Source organism: Symphalangus syndactylus, chromosome 1, assembly GCF_028878055.3.
Source record: "Symphalangus syndactylus isolate Jambi chromosome 1, NHGRI_mSymSyn1-v2.1_pri, whole genome shotgun sequence".
NCBI lineage: Eukaryota > Metazoa > Chordata > Mammalia > Primates > Hylobatidae > Symphalangus > Symphalangus syndactylus.
Window position 1 is genome coordinate 102,210,979 of NC_072423.2, and position 21,649 is coordinate 102,232,627.

At 51.9% G+C, this 21,649-nt stretch overlaps 1 protein-coding gene across 1 annotated transcript in view; it reads left to right on the forward strand.

Annotated features, from left to right (window-relative positions):
* FAM3D (FAM3 metabolism regulating signaling molecule D) overlaps window positions 1-19,567 on the forward strand; it is a 31,889-nt gene extending 12,322 nt beyond the window's left edge. Inside the window, exons 3-10 of the mRNA XM_055294580.2 lie at window positions 588-695; window positions 4,181-4,204; window positions 7,913-8,030; window positions 9,803-9,861; window positions 13,344-13,394; window positions 16,296-16,380; window positions 17,100-17,226; window positions 19,145-19,567. Coding sequence (XP_055150555.1) covers window positions 588-695; window positions 4,181-4,204; window positions 7,913-8,030; window positions 9,803-9,861; window positions 13,344-13,394; window positions 16,296-16,380; window positions 17,100-17,226; window positions 19,145-19,234 — 662 coding nt within the window. The 3' untranslated portion in view covers window positions 19,235-19,567. The remainder of the gene's footprint in view (window positions 1-587; window positions 696-4,180; window positions 4,205-7,912; window positions 8,031-9,802; window positions 9,862-13,343; window positions 13,395-16,295; window positions 16,381-17,099; window positions 17,227-19,144) is intronic.
* The last annotated feature ends 2,082 nt before the right edge of the window (window positions 19,568-21,649 follow it).

The following is a 21,649-nucleotide window of genomic DNA, read 5'->3' on the forward strand; positions in this document are numbered from 1 at the left end:
CAGCCCCAAGCCACCTGGAGGCTGCCTACTTTTGACAACTGCAATATCCCTGCCAACAAGCTCAGGGGCAAGGGTGTTACCATGTCTGCTCTGTGCCCGAAGGACTCCAGCTCAGAGAGGCTGAGCTCCTGCTCAGAATCACACAGCACTGCTGGCTGCCCTGAGCACTGGCCACAGCCTTCCTGACTCCTGTTCCAGGGCTCCCCTTCCAGAGTCCTGCCCTCCCACTGCAGTTCTCAGGCCTCCCCTTAAGGGGCTACAGAAAGGTCCAGAATGCTGGCCTCATTGCTAGAGATTCTCTCTCTCTGGAGGGCTAAGTGGAGCCCAGACAGCTACATTTTTAACTTTCTCTCCCAGGGGACCCACATGGGGGAATGTTGCCACATGACCTGGCAGCACAATCTCACCAGCTGGCCACTGGAAAAATTCACACACGTCTTACCACATGGTCCCATGGTCTGGTCCCCAGCGTGGATGTGGTCTGAGCCTATAGCATGGGGTCTGTGGGATTTGGGAAGAATTCACACGTGGTCTTGCGATGTGGTCTTGGCTCTGTGGTCTCCTGGCAGCATCCCCTTGCTCAGCAGGTGTGCTTCGCCTCCTGGCCCTCATCTTTGCCATAGTCACGACATGGATGTTTATTCGAAGCCACATGAGCTTCAGCGTGAAAACCATCCGTCTGCCACGCTGGCTGGGTGAGTGGGGCTCACTACTGGGGGCAGGAACTGCAGACCAGGCCTGGGGGCCGAAGACATATTCTTCCCTCCATCCCTAGGTGACCCAGGAGACATGACAAGCTGTGCTGCCTTTGGGACCCCAGCCATTGCAGGGAGAGGGGGCACCCCCAGACCACCAGGAAGGGTGGAGTCCATGGGGAACAGAGGTGCATTGCAAGGGCCTGGGCAACACATGTGCCCACATCAAGGACCACTTTGAAAAGGTGACCCGAAGAAGGAAGGAAAGAAAGGAGGAAGGACAGAGGGAGGAAGAACAGAAGGAAGGGAGGTGGGAGGAAAGGAAGAAGGAAAATCATGTATTGAGTGTCTTCACCTGCACCTGCTGCTCCCTCTTCCTGTATCTCTTCATGCAGATCCCCTCCACCTGCCCTCCCATCTGGCTCATTCTCAGCCTTCGAGTTTCAGCTAAGGTTGCCCTGCTAAGGTTGCACCCCTTCCTCCTAGTTTAGCTTCTCTCATGTCAGGCTTTTTCCTTCAGAACACCATCATTTTCTGTCATTATGGTTTTTATGTTTCATTGTTTGTTGCCTGTCTCCACACCCTAGAATGTGAGCTTCCTGAAGACAAGGATTTTATTTTGTGTGCATCCACCTCTCTAGTGCCTGGCACAGAGCAGATGCCTAGTAAACATTTGATGAGTGAAAGAAAAAAACAGATGGATGGATGGATGGATGGATGGATGGATGGATGGATGGATGGATGGATAAATGGGTGGGTGGATGGATGGGTAGTTGGAAGGATGCTGGATGCTAGCTGCTTTACATGCATAGTCTCATTTAACCTGCACAAATGTCCCACAGAGTGATCTATGGTGTGGTTGTGGAATGGACTCAAGCACAGTCCTTGATGTGGTTTCACATGTGTTCTGAGAAAACAGAAGCTCAAGGAGATTTAAAAACTCACCCAAGTTCCTCTCGGAGATATTAGAACAAGAAGGGGAACCCAGGTCTCCCAGATTCAAATCCTTTCTGAACAAAGGAAGAAGCGAAGGGAAGGGATTTATATGTCTGGATTCATCCCGCTTGAAGACCAAGAACCACGTACATTGACATCATCACAAACATCAGTGACCTGAGCCTCTCCCAGCTTCCTAAGGCAGCAAGTAAACCAGTCACTCCTTCTTGAACATGACCCCACAGTGGAGTGTCTGCGATCCCTTACCTTGTTTGCTTCTTGTCAAGCATGTTCCACAGCCCATGTTGAGATGATTTATAAGTTTATACAGATGCTTAGTGGCCACCGTGTCCCCACCTCCGTGCCCCCCCGCCCAGGATCGCTGCTTTTACAAACTAGACAGTGATGTGGCTGCACTAATGGCCTCAAAGGTGAGAGGCCCAGGTCAGTGTAGGAGGCTCAGGGGTGTCCTCTAGAGGAGAGTGCCCCAGTCCGAGGTGGGAGAGCGGCAGTAATTGAAAAGAGACCCAGTAATTATTTCTGTCTCAGTACTCGACTGCCTGGGGTTTGACAAGTCAACACCTCCAACCAACCATCATCAAGTGACTGCTGGGTTTTGAACTCTGTGTTTGGCCCCAGGGATCCTCAATGAGGAACACGTGGCCCTGCTCATGGTCTGAGTCAGAGAAAGAAACAGACTTGATTACAGCGTGTGGAAAAATGAAAGTGCATTAACATGATGCAGAGTCTCAAGAAATGTTTACAGTGGCAGGAAATGTAACCAGTGGGAAAGACGGCCAGTAAAAACCATTTGTGTTTCAGCACTGAAGGGGGTAATTTTCATTTACTTCAGAGGTTCCTAACCTCATTTTATTATTTAATGCACTGATATAGAAGCACATATATGACTAGAGCACAAATTTGGTTTTTGTTTTTACTATTATATTGATATATAATTGGTTTCCAATCTATTTTACTTTATGCATTTAATAACACAGTCTGTTGGAGTATAAAGTGATAAGTATCTCAAGGGAATTGAGAATAATTTTATTCTGAGGGGAGTTCATAGGCTTTTCCAAACCACCAAAGGGAATCATGGCACAGAAACCAGATTAAGAATCCCTGTGCCTAGGAAGTTAAGCAGAGTTCTTTCAGATGAGAGTGACCAACTCAACTTTAACTGGTTTCAACAAAACATGATGTCTTGATCGTCCACTATGGGCGTCTTGTGGCTTCAGGTGTGGCTGAATCCAGGAGTCTCCCATGCAGGCCCCAGAGCTGGTCTCTCTTCTTTCTACATCCCTGGGCTCTGCTTGTTGCTACGTGACCTCAACAGATTAGGGCCTCATTTCATGGGCAGCTTTCTCTCTAAGGCAGGCATGATGGCTCCTGTCCTGATGCTTATCTTCTCACTTAGCTGAAAAAGCACTTTCTCCCTCTCTCTCTCTCTCTCTCTCTCTGTCTCTCTCCCTCTCCCCCCACCCCCACCCACTATATATATCAACATAGGGAAGTAGGAAAGGGCTCTGTCTCCAGAGGAATGTAATAATATGATTGACCCAGCTTGGGGTCTCATGCCACTTCTGGGGCCTTGGAGGCAAGGGGTAGGGACATTTCCAGATGGACAGCCCCTGAGAACCAAATGGAAAGTGTGTAAGTGTTTGAGGGGGTTCCCCCAAAAAAGGAGAGTTTCTTCCCCTAGCATTTCTGCTTCCTCTGGAGGCCCTGTCCTCCAGGCGCCACTGCTGGCATGGTGGGAGATGCGATGTAGAACCACAGAAACAACTAGGACATGGTATAAGATGTCAGGAAGTGGCCAAGGGCCCTAGAGCCAGTGCAGACAATATGCACTGCGGGCAGTCAGGAAAGAGACACCCCAATATGGGCCAAACACCCACAGCAGCACAACTCTACCCTTCACTGGGGCCCAGGGGCCAGGCACTGGGCTTGGCCCTCACAGAGTGATCTCACTGGGTCCCCTCCACGGCCCTGTGAGGGTGGCTGTCATCACATGTGCCATCTCCATGTGCCGTCAAGGAAACTGAGGCCCGGGGAGGTTAAACGTCTCATGCGGTCATATACTAGGAACTAGGGCACAAACTCCAGTGGGTCTCAAACAACCCAGCTTCTTTTGAACCAAGGGAGAGTCATATGTGTGTCTTGTACAAGTGTATGTGTGTATATGCACACACGTGTGTGTATGTCTGCGTGTGTGTACACATGTCTGTGTGTGCACACATGTGTGTCTGTATATGTGACCATACCTGTGTGTCTGTATGCATACATGAGTGTCACATATATCTGCATGCATGTGTGTGTGCATGTGTATATGTGTGTGCGGGTGTGTACACATGTGTATCTGTGTATATGTGTGCTGTGTGTGTATGTATGTGTGTGAAGGGGTGACAGTGGCAAGGGATTTTTAGTTCATTTCAATGGCGCCAATTTAAAGCCCCTTCTTCCCACTCCCCAGCCCCCAGCCCCCAACCTCCATTCTGCAGGAGGGTCCGAAGTGCTTTTCCTCTAACCGGATTCTGTCTTCTCTCCAGCAGCCTCGCCCACCAAGGAGATCCGTGAGTATCTGTGCAGCTCCACACCGCCCCCCACCTCTTCCACTCACCCCCTGCTCCCATTTGCCCTAGGGCAACAAGGCCCAGGGCCCCTGCTCTGAGCCCTGCAGGTCCCAGAGAAACCTGGGCTTCCTGATTCTTCCCAGTCCTCTCCTCCCATGGCCCAATGGTGCCTTCTGAAGCCCCTAAGCCCTGTGGCAGGGGTGACCCCCTCTCAGTCATTCAGACTGTAGAGACACAGTTCAACTCTGCCCCTTCTCCAGTAACCCTACTGCAGTCTGAACCGAACCCTGCCCCTGCCCCCTGTCTCTGACAACCCCACACAGCTGGGAGCCCGAGGACCAGGGCTGTGCTCCTTAACCCCATTGCAGTGACCCCAGGCTTGGCTCAGGGTTCCAAAAACCATGTCAGGCACTACAGGGGCCCCAGAGACAAACAGAAGTGGGTGCTGATTGTCTGTAGGGGTGGAAATGCCAGACCTGCCTAAGAGAAGTGGAGAAAGTGCTCTGGGTTTCAGGAGGGGCACCCCCTGGAAGGCCTCAGGGAGGAGGTATCCTCTCTGCAAAGGCCTAGAGGCAAGAATGCTCCAGTGGAGGCCTTGGCTAGAGAGTCAGGACAAGGAAGGGGAGGGAGAGCTGTGATGATGGCACTAGTAACGATGATTGAGTGTCTATTATGTGCCAGACCCTGGATTCAGAACTTCACAGGCATCTCATGCAATCCTACATACAAACCTATGTTGGTGCTATAAGTAGCCCCTTTTATAGGTAAGGGAACTAAGGCACCGAGAAGTGAAATCTTTTGGCCAGAGTCACACAGCTGTAAGTGGTGAGGCAGAAGTCAAACCCCCTCCACCACCTAGTCCAGAGCCCACCCCCTCAACCTCTCTTTGCAAGAGGCAGCACTTCCAGGCCGTCTCCATTTCCTTCTCAACATGGTGGTGACTCTGAAGAGGGCTGTGGCTCCCAAACTAGGATTTTACCTGGCTAAGAAGGACATGGGTGCCCCAGTACACTGTGAGATTACAGAAGGCAAAGACAATATGAAACAACACAAATCATTCACCCCACACCCTTAACCCTAGCTCCCTGAAGTCTCCTCAGTCATATTCTGAAGTGGACACAGAGTGTCACAGCATCTTGTTGCTATCAAACACTTAGACATCACCTGCTGGGGGGATAGCAAATTCAAGCACACATGCTGCTTTCCACCCTGCCTGTTCCCATGGCAGACATCACCAATTAATCCCAGCATTCTTTCCCTCCAAACCCATAGGCAGCCTTGAGAGATTTATCATTAAGCCTTTAACAGGAGGTCCACACTGACATTTAAGAGGAAACCTGTTCGACAACCCTGATCTAAACCAACTCCCTGATTTCACAGTTGGCAAAGATAAAGGGAGCAATTTCTGGCAAGTCACAGAGCAGATTAATGAAAGAGCAGCCTATTTCCTGAATGAACCCGTGCCCCAGTGCTCTTGGTGGCACACCAGTTCCATGCCCTGAGCAACAGCACAAGGGTTCCCAGGGGAGTTGGGCCTCAGGGATTGAGGCAGCTGATGGGAGCAGCCTTCTATGCCAGAACCCAGGGAGCAAATCCCCTGCCTCCCAGAGGCTGAGGCCCCCTTGGCCTCATCTCCCTTCATCCAGCAGCATGACTGTGAAGGCTGGATGGTCAGAAAATCAATGCTGGAAAAGTCTGCTTAAGCCAGCCTGTTGCTATCAGGTTTATCAGACTTAGCTGCAATTGATTAGGCTCTGGGCAAACTCCAGAAGTGGTCCCCAGGGCTGGGAATGATCTCCCTGCATAGGTGAGATCTCTGGGTGAGGGGTGCACGTGGCTGGAGGAGGTGCCTCAAGGCTGTAGGAGACCAGGAGCCATGCCCTGGCTTCCCTCCCCAGCATCACTCCTCAGCCAATCCCATAGGTGGGGGCTGGGCCCCTTCATAGGGATCCTGCCCAGAAGGAGGAGAAGGGGAGTTGGTCCACCCCCAGCCCGGCCCTCTCTCCCCTAAGCCACAGGCTTGGATACCCACTCTCTCCTGAACAGCCCTTCACAGATGCCTCTGCCCCCTGCCCACTCTCTGGGTGACAATGTCATGGTTTGGGTTCAGTCCCACCCATCACGTGTGTGTGCTGAAACCAGGAGAGGGGGAGCCCCGGACAGGCATTTCCTCTCAGATTCCCAGGGTTGCCTGCTCAGTGGAGGGAAACCAAGCCAGCAGGGTTCCCTGCTCAGTGGAGGGAAACCAAGCCAGCAGGGTTCCCTGGTGTGGGCTGCATTTGCTCCTAGAAGGGGCACCTTTACCTACTCAAAGGTGCTCGCCAAGCCTGGCACCAGTGGGTTGTGCCCCTCCAGAGGGGTGCATTTTCCTGATTCACCTAAAAGCTCCCTATAGACCAGGGAGGGCCCTGGAAACCACATGGTCACTTCCAGCCTCAGGTGTAGCCCGGCCCAAATGTTGTACATGTTCTGCAATGAAGACTATCCAGTGCCTACTATGTGCCAGGCACAGGAGTTTTCAGGGTGAGTCAATAAGATAATAAACATAAAGTCCTGGCCCCAGTGCCTTGCATGCAGCAAGATCTTGGCATGTGCAAGCTTCCTTAAGGAGCCTGCAGCTTTGCTCCAAAGCACACACTGGCAGACCTTGGCCAGACGCCTGGCACAGGGGCTGGGGAGGGAAAGGCTGCCCAACCCCCGTTTTCCCTTTGCAGATGAGCATTCTCCAAATCCATGTTTACCCAATCCTCCTTAATGCTGCCTTCCAAACTGTCAGCTGGTGCTAAAAAGCACACATTAGGATGAATTAGAACATGCCAGGCTGCAAGGGCGGGTGTCATCCCAGAACTCAAAGAGCACGTTGAGGGCTCAGCCGCTCAGCCACATCTTTAGGTCCCACCAGCATCTCTCCCCAGGCATGGACCTCCCCAATTTACCCTGTGAAGGCTGCATGGAGAAGATGCAGGTCTTAGGAACAGCCAACATCACCAGAGGTGCCACTTAGTGAGTACCCAGTGGGCTCCCAACACCGTGCTGAGCTCCCAGTGGGAGAACCGGAACCGTCTGCCTGTTCTCTGTTGTATTCCAGCGTCAGGCACTTAGTAGATGCTCAGTAAATGAGTGATAAATGAATGAATGATGAGACAAATAGCCAGTGTGTACTGAGCATTAAACCACACTCATGTATTCCTCACAAGAACCCAGTGGGGGAGGCACCACAGATACCCCATTTTGCAGATAAGATGAGGTGCAAAGAGGTTGAGGATTTGCCCAAGGGAACCTGGCTAGAGAGAAGTGCTCCCACTCACCCCGCCAGGGTCCCTGGGAGTTCTCAACAGGGGCCTCTGGGGACTCAGAAGCCTGCCATGGCCCGAATGAGAGGTTCTCAGGAGAGTCCCTTCAACATGGTGACTCAGGTTTACTCTGGCTACATTTACCAAGGGTGCCCTGCTGTGGCTGGAGCTGTGACGGGAAGCCCAAAAATTAATTCTGGGCTGGTCCTGTGTGCTCTGGTGGGGGCTGTTGGAGGCACTGTGGAGCCCAGAAGGGCACATCTCCCAGACTTTGCGGTCAGCGGAGTCTCCCCCAGAAAGAGGCTCTGAGCTTCGTCCCAAGCTGCGCCCTGGCTCTAGCCCTGGCCCTCCCCTCCTTCTCCCCCAAGTACCTCCTGAGCTGCTGCCCACCAAGGCTGGTCTCTTTCCTCCCCAGAGGTTAAAAAGTACAAGTGTGGCCTCATCAAGCCCTGCCCAGCCAACCACTTTGCGTTTAAAATCTGCAGTGGGGCCGCCAACGTCGTGGGCCCCACCATGTGCTTTGAAGACCACATGTAAGTACCTAAGACGCAACTATGTTTATTTTATTTTATTTCATTCATTCATTAAAAAATTCAGAGGCTGCAGGGGCTGGCCTGTGAGACCAGCCCACAGCTTCCCTTTCACTCTGGGTGTGTGAGGCACAAATAACAATAATTGAAACAGCTCCCACATCCGCCAGCACCTTGCCTGGTGCTTCACAGCATCTCTCATTCATTCCCCCGACATCCTGGGAGGTGGGGCTATTACCCCTATTGTAAAGATGAGGATAGTGGGGTGCAGACAGGGTCACCTGCCCAGTGGCAGGGCCAGGATTTGACCTCAAGTCTAACAGCCAAGTTGCTGGGCTTCCCATGAAAGGAAATGCCTGCAGAGAAGTTTCAAGATCCTGACCCAGGCATCAAAGCCCAGATATAGCAGGCACCAGGGCTTCCACCCCAGTACAGGAGAAAGGCTGTGTACCCATCATCCAACCTAGACAGTAAAGGCCATGGGACAGCAAGTGCAACCTATGAAAGAACTCAGGGACAGATGTTTAAACCAGGATTCTGAACCTAACCACAGTTTGTTTAAGCAAAACAAGGAATTGATGGGTTCAAATACCTAAAAGACCAGGGGTGGTAGGCAGGCTTCAGGACCGCCTGGATCCAGGGATTCAAACAATGTCATCAGGGCTGTCTCTCACTCCATCTTCAGCTCTACCCTCCTCTGTCTAATAGCTTTGCTTTTTTTTTTTCTACTTGCAAGGAATTTCTCCATATGGTTAAAGAGAGAGACCACCAGATGGTTTGACATATTAGCCCAGCCTAGCACCCTAATGGGAAAAGAGCCTTCCTGTCTAAATTATCCCTGCAAAAGTCCCAAGCCTGTGTTTCATTGACTGGCCTGGGTCACATGACCAAGCCTAGCCCAGAGTATTAGTCCGTTTTCACGCTGCTGATAAAGACATACTCAAGACTGGGTAATTTATCCAGGAAAAAGAGTTTAATGGACTCACAGTTCCATGTGGCAGGAGAAGCCTCATAATCATGGCAGAAGGCAAAGGAGGAGCAAGTCACATCTTACATGGATGGCAGCAGGCAGAGAAAGAGCTTGTGCAGCCTCTTTATAAAACCATCAGATCTTGTGAGATTTACTCACTATCATGAGAACAGCATGGGAAAGACCTGCCCCTATGATTCAATTACCTCCCACTGGGTCCCTCCCACAACACGTGGGAATTCAAGATGAGATTTGGGTAGGGACACAGCCAAACCATATCAGCCAGTCACTGTAGCTGGGGACGTAGGATGCTCTGCTTGTCCACGCCTGGGAGAGAGAGGTCAATCCCAGGAACCACCTGGCCTGTTCGTGGAGAAAGACAATTCTCCCATCGCACATCCGGAGACAAGGGTGTGGATGCCAGGCCAGCAGGAACACAGCTGGGCCATGTGGGGACTCAGACACCCCAGGATGGCAGCAACCTTCTGGGTTCTGCCTCCTCCCAGCAGGCAGGCCTCGGCCTAGGGGTGGGCTGGCCCCACCTCCAACACCTCAGAGGCCCAGGCAGGGACCTTGCCTCTTCTCTGAGCCGGTTGTTCTGGTCCAACATGCCTTGAGAAACTCTTCAGAGAATCCAGCCCACCACTAGTTTTCAGGAGAAAACAGATGGCCCCAGTTATTCCATGTTCTTCCCAACACGTCCACATTGCTTGTGTGGGCCCTCACAGAGTTCCCCAGGTGGGAGAGCAGAGTGTTCATTACACGCTCGGGACCGACTGTCATATTTCTTCTTCATTGTCTTCAGGATCATGAGTCCTGTGAAAAACAACGTGGGCAGAGGCCTAAACATCGCCCTGGTGAATGGTGAGTTGCAGATCCCTCCCCCAGACAGTTCCCACCCTGCACCAGGGAGGGTAGGGGGTAGCGGCATATTCATTCAACCAACATTGGCTCAGCTCCTACCTGATGGCAGGAATGCCCATAGAGCTCAGGAGGGGAAGCGTGGCTGGCCTGGGGGAACAGAAGGTCTCAAAGACCCGCAGAGCTGTAGAACCGCAGAGCTAGCCAGGCCCCTGCCACATGCTCCTATCTCAGGAGGACACACTTCTCCTATGGAACATGAGTGAAACATGACCCCAACCTCAAAGCCACTCTGCTTAAACCAACACAAATGAGGATGTGGGGACAACCAACGACAGTGCAGGATCACGTGCTGAGTATACACCTTCATTCATTCATTCAACAAATACAGGCAGCAGCTACTGTGGGCCAGGCTCTGTACAGGACACTGGGGGTCAGCCAAGAACTAGAAAGGCCCTGGCTTCACAGCCTCTGTAGGTATCTGTGAAGCTCACAAACAATCTCCATGTGGTGAGCCTCTCTGGAGGGGCAGGAAGCACAGCTATGGGAGCTGAGATGCAGAGCTGGGATGCAGAACAGGGGACAGACCTAGGGTGGTTCAGGGGAGGCTTCCAGGAGGAGGTGATGGCCAGCTGAGGCCTGAAGGACTGTGGGCGCTGGCCAGGAGAAAATTGGGGAAGGCTCTTTCCAGGCAGAGGCAACACAGTGCAGGGAGGAGAAGGGAAAGGGAGGGAGAGAGGCTTGCAGGGCAACATGGAGAGGCAAGGCTGGGGAGAGCAGCAAGACCAGAAGATGAGGAGCTAGCAAGCCTGCTAAGAAGTGTGATTGGAAGCCGAGAGCAGTAGGGAGCCATGAAAAGGATTTGAGCAGGGTGTGAGGGGCCAGGCCTGCATTCCAGAAACCTCCCTCCAGCTTGGAATAGGGGGACTGGAGGCAGGGAGACCACAAGGGAATCCATGGCCTTGATAACCCATCTCCTGCAGGACACACACTTAAACAGGAGGCCAGAGGGCCACCAAGCCTGAAGTAGGGACATGTTTCAGGAGGGAGTGGACTTACAGGGTCAGGTGAGGACCAGGTGGTCTAGCCCCAGCCCAGACCTCCTCTCTGCCTCTGTTCTTAGAAAACAAGGGCCATTCCCTGGCTGTAAGGGCCACTTCTGGGACAAAGGTCAGGGCAGGCATGGAGAAAGCTGTAAGGGATGCTCAGGAAGGAACCTGTCGAGCTTGTGTATGGCAGGAACACATGAGCACACTTAGGAAGGAACAGGGTAGGATGGGAGCCCCGGCCTTGCCGCTTCAAGCCCACTTCACTCCAGAGAAAGCCTTTTCTCGCTCTGCCAAGAAACCCTGCTGGGTCAGGGGAGAAGGTGAGGCCTGGAGCAGTGATGGGGCTGTTCCTGGACAGACGGGAGTCAGAGGACAGCCCCGGCCAACTTCCTAGGAGCCCAGGAAGGGCCAGGGCAGGGAGAGACAGGAGACTGAGTGGAGCCATTCCTCTGCAGGTTTAAGGAGGGCCCAGGCCTGTTCCACTCCAGCCTCAGTGAAGTGGCTGCAGGGATGGTGGCTCCCTCCTGCAGGGAGGGAGTGCCCAGGCTGATCTCAGAGCGCTCTTTTGTGCACGCCAGACCCCAGAAGACTGTAGGAGCCTCAGCTTACATCAACACTCCCATCCATCTGCCCTCACCCCACAGTGAGGGCAGACAGGAAATGGCGCAGGGGGCAGCTGACCTGGCTGAAACCTGCTGACTTTCTCCCCTGAATGGGTCCCACCTGAGAAAAGCTTTTTGAATGTTCTCCAATGAGATGGCCCCAGACTAGGCCTCTTTCCTTGCCTCTCACAAAGCCAAAAGGATGAAAACAACCATCAATGGCAATAAGAACTAGCATTTATTGGGCACTTACTGTGCCTTTTCATTTAACCCCATCACTGTGCTAGGATGGAGCTATGCTCAACATCCCCATTTCCCAGGTAAGAAACTGAGGCTCAAAGAGGTTAAGCAGGCTGGGTGCAGTGGCTCAAGCCTGTAATCCCAGCACTTTGAGAGTCTGAGGTGGGCGGATCGCTTGAGCTCAGGAGTTCAAGAACAGCCTGAGTAACAGTGAACCACCTCCCGAATCCGCCACATCTCTACAAAAAGTAAAAAAATTAGCTGGGTGTGGTGGTGCACACCTGTAGTCCCAGCTAAGGCTGAGGTGGGAGGATTGCTTGAGCCTGGGAGGTCGAGGTTGCAGTCAGCCAAGCTCACACCACTGCACGCCAGCCTGGGCAGCAGAGAGAGACCCTGTCAAAAAAAAAAAAAAAAAAAAGAGGTTAAACAACTTGCCCAAGGTCACACAGCCTGTAAAACCACCTACATTTGAACCTGGATCAAGTTAACTCCAGGTCTTAATCATTCACCTGAACTACCTCCCTAGACTAGAAATGTCTCAACCATGTATATGGCACCTACTGTATACATGTGTGCTTTGTGTGCCAGATGTGGGGAAGCCCAACAAATCATGTAAGGGGCTCAGCGTCCTCATCTGTATGACCAACACAGGATTGCTAAGGATCCAGTAGTCTTTAACCTTTAGTGGTGGGGCAGAGAGTCCTCAGGATCTTCCAGCTATGCTGGCCGCCACCCCCACCCCACCACTCTCCAATTGCAGAAACATTCACAAGCGCACGCAATCACAAAAGCAGCTCCATGGGTTCATAGACTCCTTCCAAGTGCCCCAGGTGAAGCATTCCGTTCACGCTACGTGGCTCCCGAGAATCCTGGAGGGGCTGCTAAGACAGCCTGCTGGCGCCACCTGGACAGCCTAGGCCTCGTCCCCGCCCTCCTCCGTAAGCCTCGGAGCTGCCATCTCCTCTGCAACACCTCCATCTAGCGGCGGAGAGCGCGAACTGTAACGTTCCTCCGTAAGACCCGGTTCCCTGGAGGGCTGGGCCTTTGGCCACCTCCTCCCACAAAACCCACAAACACAATCCAGGTTACTGGACCCTGGGAAACTGAGTACCACTTAGCCCAACACAAATCCCTTTGCCTTCAAGAGGTGGAGGACTCCAGTTGTAGGTTTTCTATTTAGGTGGGAATGATGATAACTGTCATTTTGATTTTGATTTTGCAGCTAAAATTCATCTTGTATGACTACTATTAATATTTTAAATGTATCTCCTTTAGTTCCCACAACCCATTGTACAGATGCAAAATTGAGGTCAAAATGCTAAGTCCTGCGTTAGAAACTGGTAGGACAGAACACAGACTCAGACTGAGTAGACTCAGTTCGATTCCAGAGATGTCCTCAGCCATTACGTTCTTGAACCTCTCAGACGAGCCCAGCCATTCCTGGACACCTACTTTAGTCCTGTGTGCTCTTTATAGGACCTGATTTCATTAGTTTCTTATTCTGTTTTTAGACTACAGGTTAGCCATTTTCAGCAGAACGACAGGCAGAACAACACGTGTTACAGGGGATAATCCTTCTCCTTTTAACCCCTAGGAACCACGGGAGCTGTGCTGGGACAGAGGGCATTTGACATGTACTCTGGAGGTAGGTGCTTCTGCTGACACTGAAGTCACAGTGGGGGGTGTGGTGCAGAGGGCTGAGCCTCTTCATGTGGCAAGGGACCTGGTGGCTCGAGGTGCCTGGTGCTTCTTTTCACAGGAGGCACCCAGGAAGAGGTGCGGTGGGGGGTTGAGGGTGTCCTGCTGCTTTCAAAACTCCTTCTGGCCGTCTCAGTTGGGATCTCCCAGACTCAGATCCTGAGACAGGGATTCAAGTGCAATGCTTTATTTAAGAAGTGAGCTCAGGAAACGTCGGATGGGCAGCTGGAACCCTGTCCTGGGCCCAGGGCTTCATAAGACCCCCCCCGGCCCTCCTCCATCTCCATCCCAACTCATGGGTGAGGAGTCCGCAGAGCTAGGGGTGTGCTGACCTGGAGTCTGCATCAGGGCCCACGCAGGTCTCTTACCAGGTGTGCCCCACCCCCAGGCTTCAGACACTCCCCCAGGATGGAGGGTGACCAGAGGCTGGCTGTTGCTTGACGGGAGGGTAGTGTGGATGGAGCTTGGATAGGCATACTGAAGTGCCCACATGCAGTGTGCAAGGTCTCTCCTGGTACAGGATAGAGCTGAGGACAGGGGCAACAGGAGATGGGGACAGGCCAGGGGCTGAGGACCAGACATCCTGCCTGGAGTCCTACTGATGTTCAGCATGGCCTGGGGCCAGGTTTATGGAAAAGGTCCAGTCTCCGGAGTCAGAGACTACTGGCAGCATGACCTGAAGCAAGTGGCGCCTCTTGAGCCTCAGTTTCTTCATCTATAACATAGAGGCAGCTATAGCTTCCACTCCATAAAATTGATGTGAGGATTAGATGATAACCTGAAATAATTGGTGGAAGGGTGTCCAGCCTGACTGGTGGAGGGGTCCAGGCAAGCTATGTTAGTCTTCTCCCTTCCTTCTCTTCCCCTTCCTTCCCCTCTTCCCTCATTCCATCCAGATGACCCAGAAGCAAGGAAATCATCTGTCAGAATGAAAGGGAAAAAAAGTGTAAAGATGAAACTAAGCTTTAAAATGCCTTATTATAAACTTGAATGTAGCCATGGCTGATGGGGACCCAGAAACAGAAGCATTGTGAGCAAGTAGCCCTTCCCTTCAGGAAACAAAAGGGGATGATGGCTTTTTAAAGTGAGGTGATCATTAGCAGAAGCCATGCTTTATTTTTTCCAAATACCCACCGTCCATCCAGAGAAGCACCATACCATAATATCTGCTAACAACACAAATTAATGGTGCTTTAAGAGCTTCCTGCTTTTGTCATAAAAGTTCAAGGGCCATTTCTTTAGAAGAGCGACTGTGGTGGTTGACCGGAAACCTCTGTCACTGAGCTGGCTGGCAGCTGGCCTTGGTTGGGAGAATGGCTTCTTCCCCAAGGTCCTAGTGGTCCGCACTGGAATACTAATAATCAAGGCCAGCTTTGTGGGCCTATGACTGGGGGACAGGGCAGTCACATGGGGCCCATGCTTGGAAGAATCTCACACTTGGCTTGATGCTCTGCCATTGTGGTCTTGAAATACTTAATAATTTTTTATTAAAAGGCCCTGCATTTTCATTCTGCACTGGGTCCTGCAAATTATGCAGCCAATCCTGCTAATAATTTTTGGTTCCATTAGAGTACACTTACTGTATGCTCAAAGTTATTGTCACATTTGCACTTTATAAAGATGCTATGAGCAGGGCTATTACTCATCCTCATTTGACAGATATAGTCTCTGCTTCAACCACTAGTCTGCTTGTTCACAAACTTGAGCCCACTCGAGTTGCACCATTTCTAGAATAACATCTGCATTATTAGTATTTTCCTTTAAATTGGATCACTTTTTTTCTTACCTAAGTAAATATATCTTAAAAGGAAACTATATTACTGCCTTAAGTGGAAAGCTATTATCATTTGTAATGCAGGGAAGGTGAGCATAGAAGTAATCACAATGGAGGGCCCTGGGACAGTGGCTTACGCCTGTAATCCCAGCACACTGGGAGGCTGAGATGGGCGGATCACCTGAGGTTGGGAGTTTGAGACCAGCCCTACCAACCTAGAGAAACTCCAATCCTACTAAAAACACAAAATTAGCCGGGCGTGGTGGCGCACGCCTGTAATTCCAGCTACTTGGGAGCTGAGGCAGGAGAATTGCTTGAACCTAGCAGGTGGAGGTTGCGGTGAGCGGAGATCACGCCACTGCACTCCAGCCTGGGCAACAAAAGCGAAACTCTGTGTCAAAATGATAATAATAATAATAATCACAATGGAAACAAATCAGCCTCTTCACAGTGAGCTGGATGCTGATGCCTCTCCCAGGAGCTAAGCCTAGAGCTGTTCTCTGTTAAATAGAGAGCTTGGCAGGTTAGGGAGGCGTTAAGGGCACATGCAGAGCCTTGCTCCTTGACACAGCAGGAGAGTTGTATTCATAGGAGACTCGAGTTCTCTCCCAGGGATCTCAATTGTCTGAGGCCACGTGCTATACCATCTAAAGTCAGCACAGATAATCTGGCCATTCTCCAGTGCAGAATGGGGTTTGGGGTATGCAAAGGGCCCAGAGCACCTGAGAGATGATGGCACTTGGTCCCCAGAAGGGTAGGCACACAAGGGCCCTTCTACCAGTGGTGCTCACCCTCAGGTGCAAATCAGAGTCACTTGGGGAATTTCTAAATTCCAGTGTCCAGAAGCCACCCCACATCACCTGGATGAGTCCCCCTCACTCTGCTCACTCTGCCCTCCCCTAGGACAAGGGCTACAGGGAGCTCCACCCGGGATGCTCCTCCTCCTGGCTTCTGAGCTCAGCCCAGTGTCCACCGGGCCTAGCTGACTCCTGCATCATGGGGCAGTAGACAAGCATGAGAATGACCACGGCTCATTTCCCCTAAATCACCAGCACCTTTTCCTTCCTCCTCCAGATATTACGCACCTAGTGAAATTCCTTAAAGAAATTCCAGGGGGTGCACTGGTGCTGGTGGCCTCCTACGACGACCCAGGGACCAAGTAAGTAGAAAATTCTACCTGCCAGGCCACACAATGATGCAAACTGAATACCTTCAAACCCTGCACACACTTTCCTGCTCTTTTGCCAGCTCCATTTTCTGGCAACTTACCTCGAGGAAATTATCAGACAAGTATGCAAAGAAATGTTCTAGGAGATTCATCACAGCCTTCATTACCACAGTGAAAAACTGGAAACCCTCTCCCTGTCCGATAATAACAGCTGACTGGCTACAGAAACTATGACATACAGTGACATAGGATATGATATATACACAAATGAAGATAGACTGCATCAAAAATGATGTTGCAGAAAGTATTTAAGGACGTGGAAAATCGCTCACCCTCTAGTGCTAAGTGAGGGGAAAAAACACACTATATGGAAATATATACACTGATCACGCCAAGGGGAGGAGGGGTGAAACTGTATTTCTTAGTTACTTCTTTGTGATCTTCCATATTTTCCAAATGAATGTGTATTATATTTGTAAACAGAGCAGTACTGTTTTAACAAATCTCCAGCCCCATCTGAGGCCCTTTTGGAGAGGAAGTCTTGAAGCCCTTCACCCTGTCCTTCCTGAGTGCAGTCACGTTCTCTGGGCACCCCCAGGGCAGATGCTGAATGGGGAGAGGGGTGGGAACCTCACCCCGTGGGAATCCCACCTCCTGATGCCCCTGCGACCCACCCCCGCATCCTGACCGTCCTCTCTGGTCCTCTGCAGAATGAATGATGAAAGCAGGAAACTCTTCTCTGACTTGGGGAGTTCCTACGCAAAACAACTGGGCTTCCGGGACAGCTGGGTCTTCATAGGCACCAAAGATCTCAGGAGTAAAAGCCCCTTTGAGCAGGTGGGTTCTGGGCCACAACCCGGCCCTATGAAGGATGGACGAGGAGCTGGGTGGTGGTAGGAAGGACAGTCACCCAGTCACCTCCCAAGGGTTTTAAAACTGAGAAGATTGTCTGCGGAGAGGCCCCTGGTTTTCATTCACTCCAAAGGCCAGGGTGGTCTGATTGGCCAGGAAGCTGCCTTGGCCATTTCGCAAAAGCTGGGTCATATATAAATACGCAGGTATACAGATAATTATCAGAAAAGGAAGAGGGAAAAGGAGAAAAGAAGGATGATGGGCAAGTGAGGCATGAAGGAACGAGAAAGAAATTGAGACATGGAGCTGCGTGATGGGGAAGGGGAGCCCGGGGAAAGGAGCAGGATGCCTGTCCCCATCCCTTCAGCCTCCCTGGCTAGGCATGGAGAATACGGGGAGGGAAGTCAGAAGGCAGGGAGGAGGCCAATGCCATCATCAGACAAGAGGTGCCGGAGCAGACAGGTGCAGGGAACCGTGTGCTGAGCTCTAGGAAGGGCACCATGATTGGGATGGGAGGATTTCTTCCCTAAGCTAGAAAATGTGGTCTTGGTCTGTATGTGTGTGTTTCTAAGAGGATGTATTCGGGTAACTAGAAATGACCTGAACGCAGTGAAGAACACAGGAGGCCGGTGGGCGGGGGCGGTCGGGTGTGGTTCCCGAATGTCCTGTGGGGGTGCTGCAGCAGGGCCCTAGCAAGAGGCCTGAGGCTGCATGGGCAGGTGGCGCTGTTCTGCCCCGAAGCGTGGGCTCCAGACCCAGGGGAACTGGCAAGACAGAGGAAGTGCAGGGGTACAGGAAGCCCAGCACCACCTTCACCCATCTGCAACCAGCTGGCAGGGATCCAACACACAAAAATGAACCCGGCACCCTGATGGGACTAAGCTGATCTGTTCTTAGTCCCCACACTTGGGAAACTGGGTTTTAGACAGGTAGCATCTAGAATCTCTTTTTTAATTCCTGAGAGTCAGCCACAATGATTCCAACGGCAGATTTTGCCATTTACGTTTTTTTCTTTCATAAACTAAACCTGAGCATTTTAGACACAATCCTACGTGATTTTATTCTCCTTACGTACTTATTACTAGTATATATATTTTTTGAGATAGGGTCTCGCTCTGTCACCCAGGCTGGAGTGCAGTGGCACAATCTCGGCTCACTGCAGCCTCGACCTCCTGGGCTCAAGCGATCCTCCTGCCTCCACCTCCTGAGTAGCTGGGACCACAGGCATGCGCCACCACACCCAGCTAATTTTTTTATGTTTTCTAGAGACAGGGTCTCCCATGTTGCCCAGGCTGGTCTTGAACTCCTGGCCTCAAGTGACCCTCCTTCCTTACCCTCCCAAAGTGCTGGGATGATAGGTGTGAGCCACTGAGCCCCATCCCTTATTATTAGTACTAATTAATATCATGTGGTGGTTCTGCCACTTACCAGCCAGTGACTATGGGCAGTGACCCTCTGTGCCTCAGCTTCCCCATCTGTAGAATGGGATGTAAACAGTGCACACTCCCTAGGGCCACTGTGCAGATTAAATACATAAGGCACTGCAGAACAGCACCTGGCATACAGCAAGCGCTCAAGACGTGGTCGGAGTCTTCTTTCTATTTGTGCTATCATTATTGTTATTTGAGGTATCCTAGAGGGACACAGAGAATTTGTGGGGAGGGGCTAGATCTCTCCAACAACTGGTTACCCTTCAGGGCGTGAAAGCAGTAACTGGACTCTGATCCTATCTCTGAGACCTTGAGCAAGTTGCATCCCCTCTCTGAGCCGCAGTTTCCCCATCTGTGAAGTGGGTTAATAACATCCCTCACCCCCATTTAGGTTAGAGCACAGTGCCCATGTGGGCGTGAGTTCTAAACAGCCTCACCCACTGCCTGTATTTCTCTGTCTTCTCTCTCTCTAGTTCTTAAAGAACAGCCCAGACACAAACAAATACGAGGGATGGCCAGAGCTGCTGGAGATGGAGGGCTGCGTGCCCCCGAAGCCATTTTAGGGTGGCTGTGGCTCTTCCTGAGCGAGGGGCCTGAAGAAGCTCCTGCCTGACTTAGGAGTCAGAGCCTGGCAGGGGCTGAGGAGGAGGAGCGGGGGGTGCCGCCTGGAAGGTGCTTCAGGTCCTGGCACGCTGTGTCACGCCTCTCCTCCTCGGAAACAGAACCCTCCCACAGTGCATCCTACCTGGAAGAGCAGCCTCAGAGGGTCCTTCTGGAACCAGCTGTCTGTGGAGAGAACGGGGTGCTTTCGTCGGGGACTGCTGACGGCCGGTCCTGAGGAAGGACCAACTGCCCAGACTTGAGCCCAATTAAATTTTATTTTTGCTGGTTTTGAATGAACTTTATGACCACTCCGGTGGCCATGTTTCTCCCTGGGATTGAACTGCTCCAGACTCAGCATGGGCCATGGGTTCAGACAGGTCAGTGACAGCTTCAGGCTCCCCCTTAGGCAGCTGGGAGGGAGCTGTGTTTCTGGGATTTCCCGTGGGCCTGAGAGAATCCTTGGTTCCTGCATAACATGTGGGATGGATGGGAACAGAGGGAGCTGGGGACGTGATGCAAGAACTACTGTCATCACCCTCTGTCTCAAGGACAGCTGGAGCAAGTCCAGAGCAGGAGAGGGAGAGGAGGGGCAGATCTGAACCTGGCTGGAAGGAGCCGCCAGGCTGTGCTGCAGGCTTCAGGGAAGACAGCCGGGCTGTCTCCGCCCCAGGAGCGGACCCTGAGACAAGGACTCAAGGGCAGCCAGTATATTTGGGAGGTGATTGTGGGAAACACCAATAGAGAAGTAGGGAAGTGAGATGGCGAAGGGAAGGAGTGGAAGGCAGCCAGTGAAGGGTGTGGTTTCAAACCAGCTACCCCTGTGGGGACTGGAGCTGACTCCTACCCGAAGCTCTAGGAATCGGGGTAGAACATGCACCTTGGAGATACTCCACCCAGGATTGAGGGAGCTGGGGTATTTACACACTGACTCCCACCAGTGGTTTGTGGAGGGCTTCCGGTGTTGGGGATGATATTAATTCCTAGGTGCTTCTTGTCTGCCCTGCCTAGGGAAGAGTGGCCCTCTGTGGCTTCACAGCAAGCCCCCAGCCAAGAGACGGCAATGCCAGCTGCTGGCAGGCCGCAGGAGCACACTGAAATGGGAAGGCCCAAGGAATACGGTGTCAAGACCTGCCTGAGGTTTCTGAGAAGGGCCCAGTTCCCAGGCTCTAGACTAAGTCTTGAAAGGAGGTCGTGGGGGCAGAAAGCATTGCTACTCAGCCTCCCGGAGCATGTGCTGGGGACACTACACCCCACGGAGAAGAAACCCTCTGCCCAAGCACAGATGCCCACCAGTGGGCTGAGACTCACAGCTCCCAAGTCCTGGGACCAGGCAGCACTTCAAATGTGCCAAGATAGCCTGGGGTAGAGACAATAGTGTGTGTGAACCTTCCACCAGGGGCCACAGCAGGTGGGACATGGGCTACAATTGCAGTGATATCAAAATCAAGGTCCAGGCCAGGTGCGGTGGCTCACGCCTATAATCCCAGCACTTTGGGAGGCCGAGGTGGGCGGATCACCTGAGGCCAGGAGTTTAAGACCAGCCTGGCCAACATATAAAGGCTAGCCAGGTATAGTGGCACTGACCTATAATCCCAGCTACTTGGGAGGCTGAGGCAGGAGAATCACTTGAACCTGGGAGGCGGTGATTGCAGTGAGCCGAGATTGCACCACTGCACTCCAGCCTGGGTGACAGAGCGAGACTCCATCTAAAAAAAAAAATTCAAAGAGCCTGGGGGGAGCCGTGCTCAGGGTTGGCTGAGGACATCGGAAGGTGCCCATCCAGACATCCTGTCAATTCCGTCACTCCCTGCCCAACCCACCCCAGCTCACCCTCAGGGATGAAAGCGGGAGCATGCTGGCAGGCCTGAATAACCACTTCCAACCACATCAGTAAACTACCTGGAAAAATATCTGCCCAGAAACCTGCTCTGGGAATGAAGGTGGCAGGAAATTTTCATGATGACAATAAACGCCTTTGAGAGCTTGGAAATTTCACTTTACAACAAGCAGGAGTACCTTGTAACATTTTTAAAGATCATATAAAGACCTCTAAAGTGAGGGACAGGGCTGGACAGAGGGCTCTTGGCAGTGGCCACTATTTTAAGACATGGGGTAGCTGCCTCGTTGAAGAGAAGACACATGGACTTTTCCAGAAACTGCACTGCACAACACTTCAAAGAAGACTGAGAACATGTCAACTGGCTCAATCAGAGAATGCAGGGAAGAGTCCCAGGTGCCCTTTCCCAGATTTTGTTGCTAATGGTCAGTCTGAACTCTTCTTTGGGGAATTGCCCTTGGGCTACTCATACATTCTTTGAGTACAAGTGCAAAGAAGACAGACCAGGAAGCTTGGGGAGTATACACCACCCCAGGAT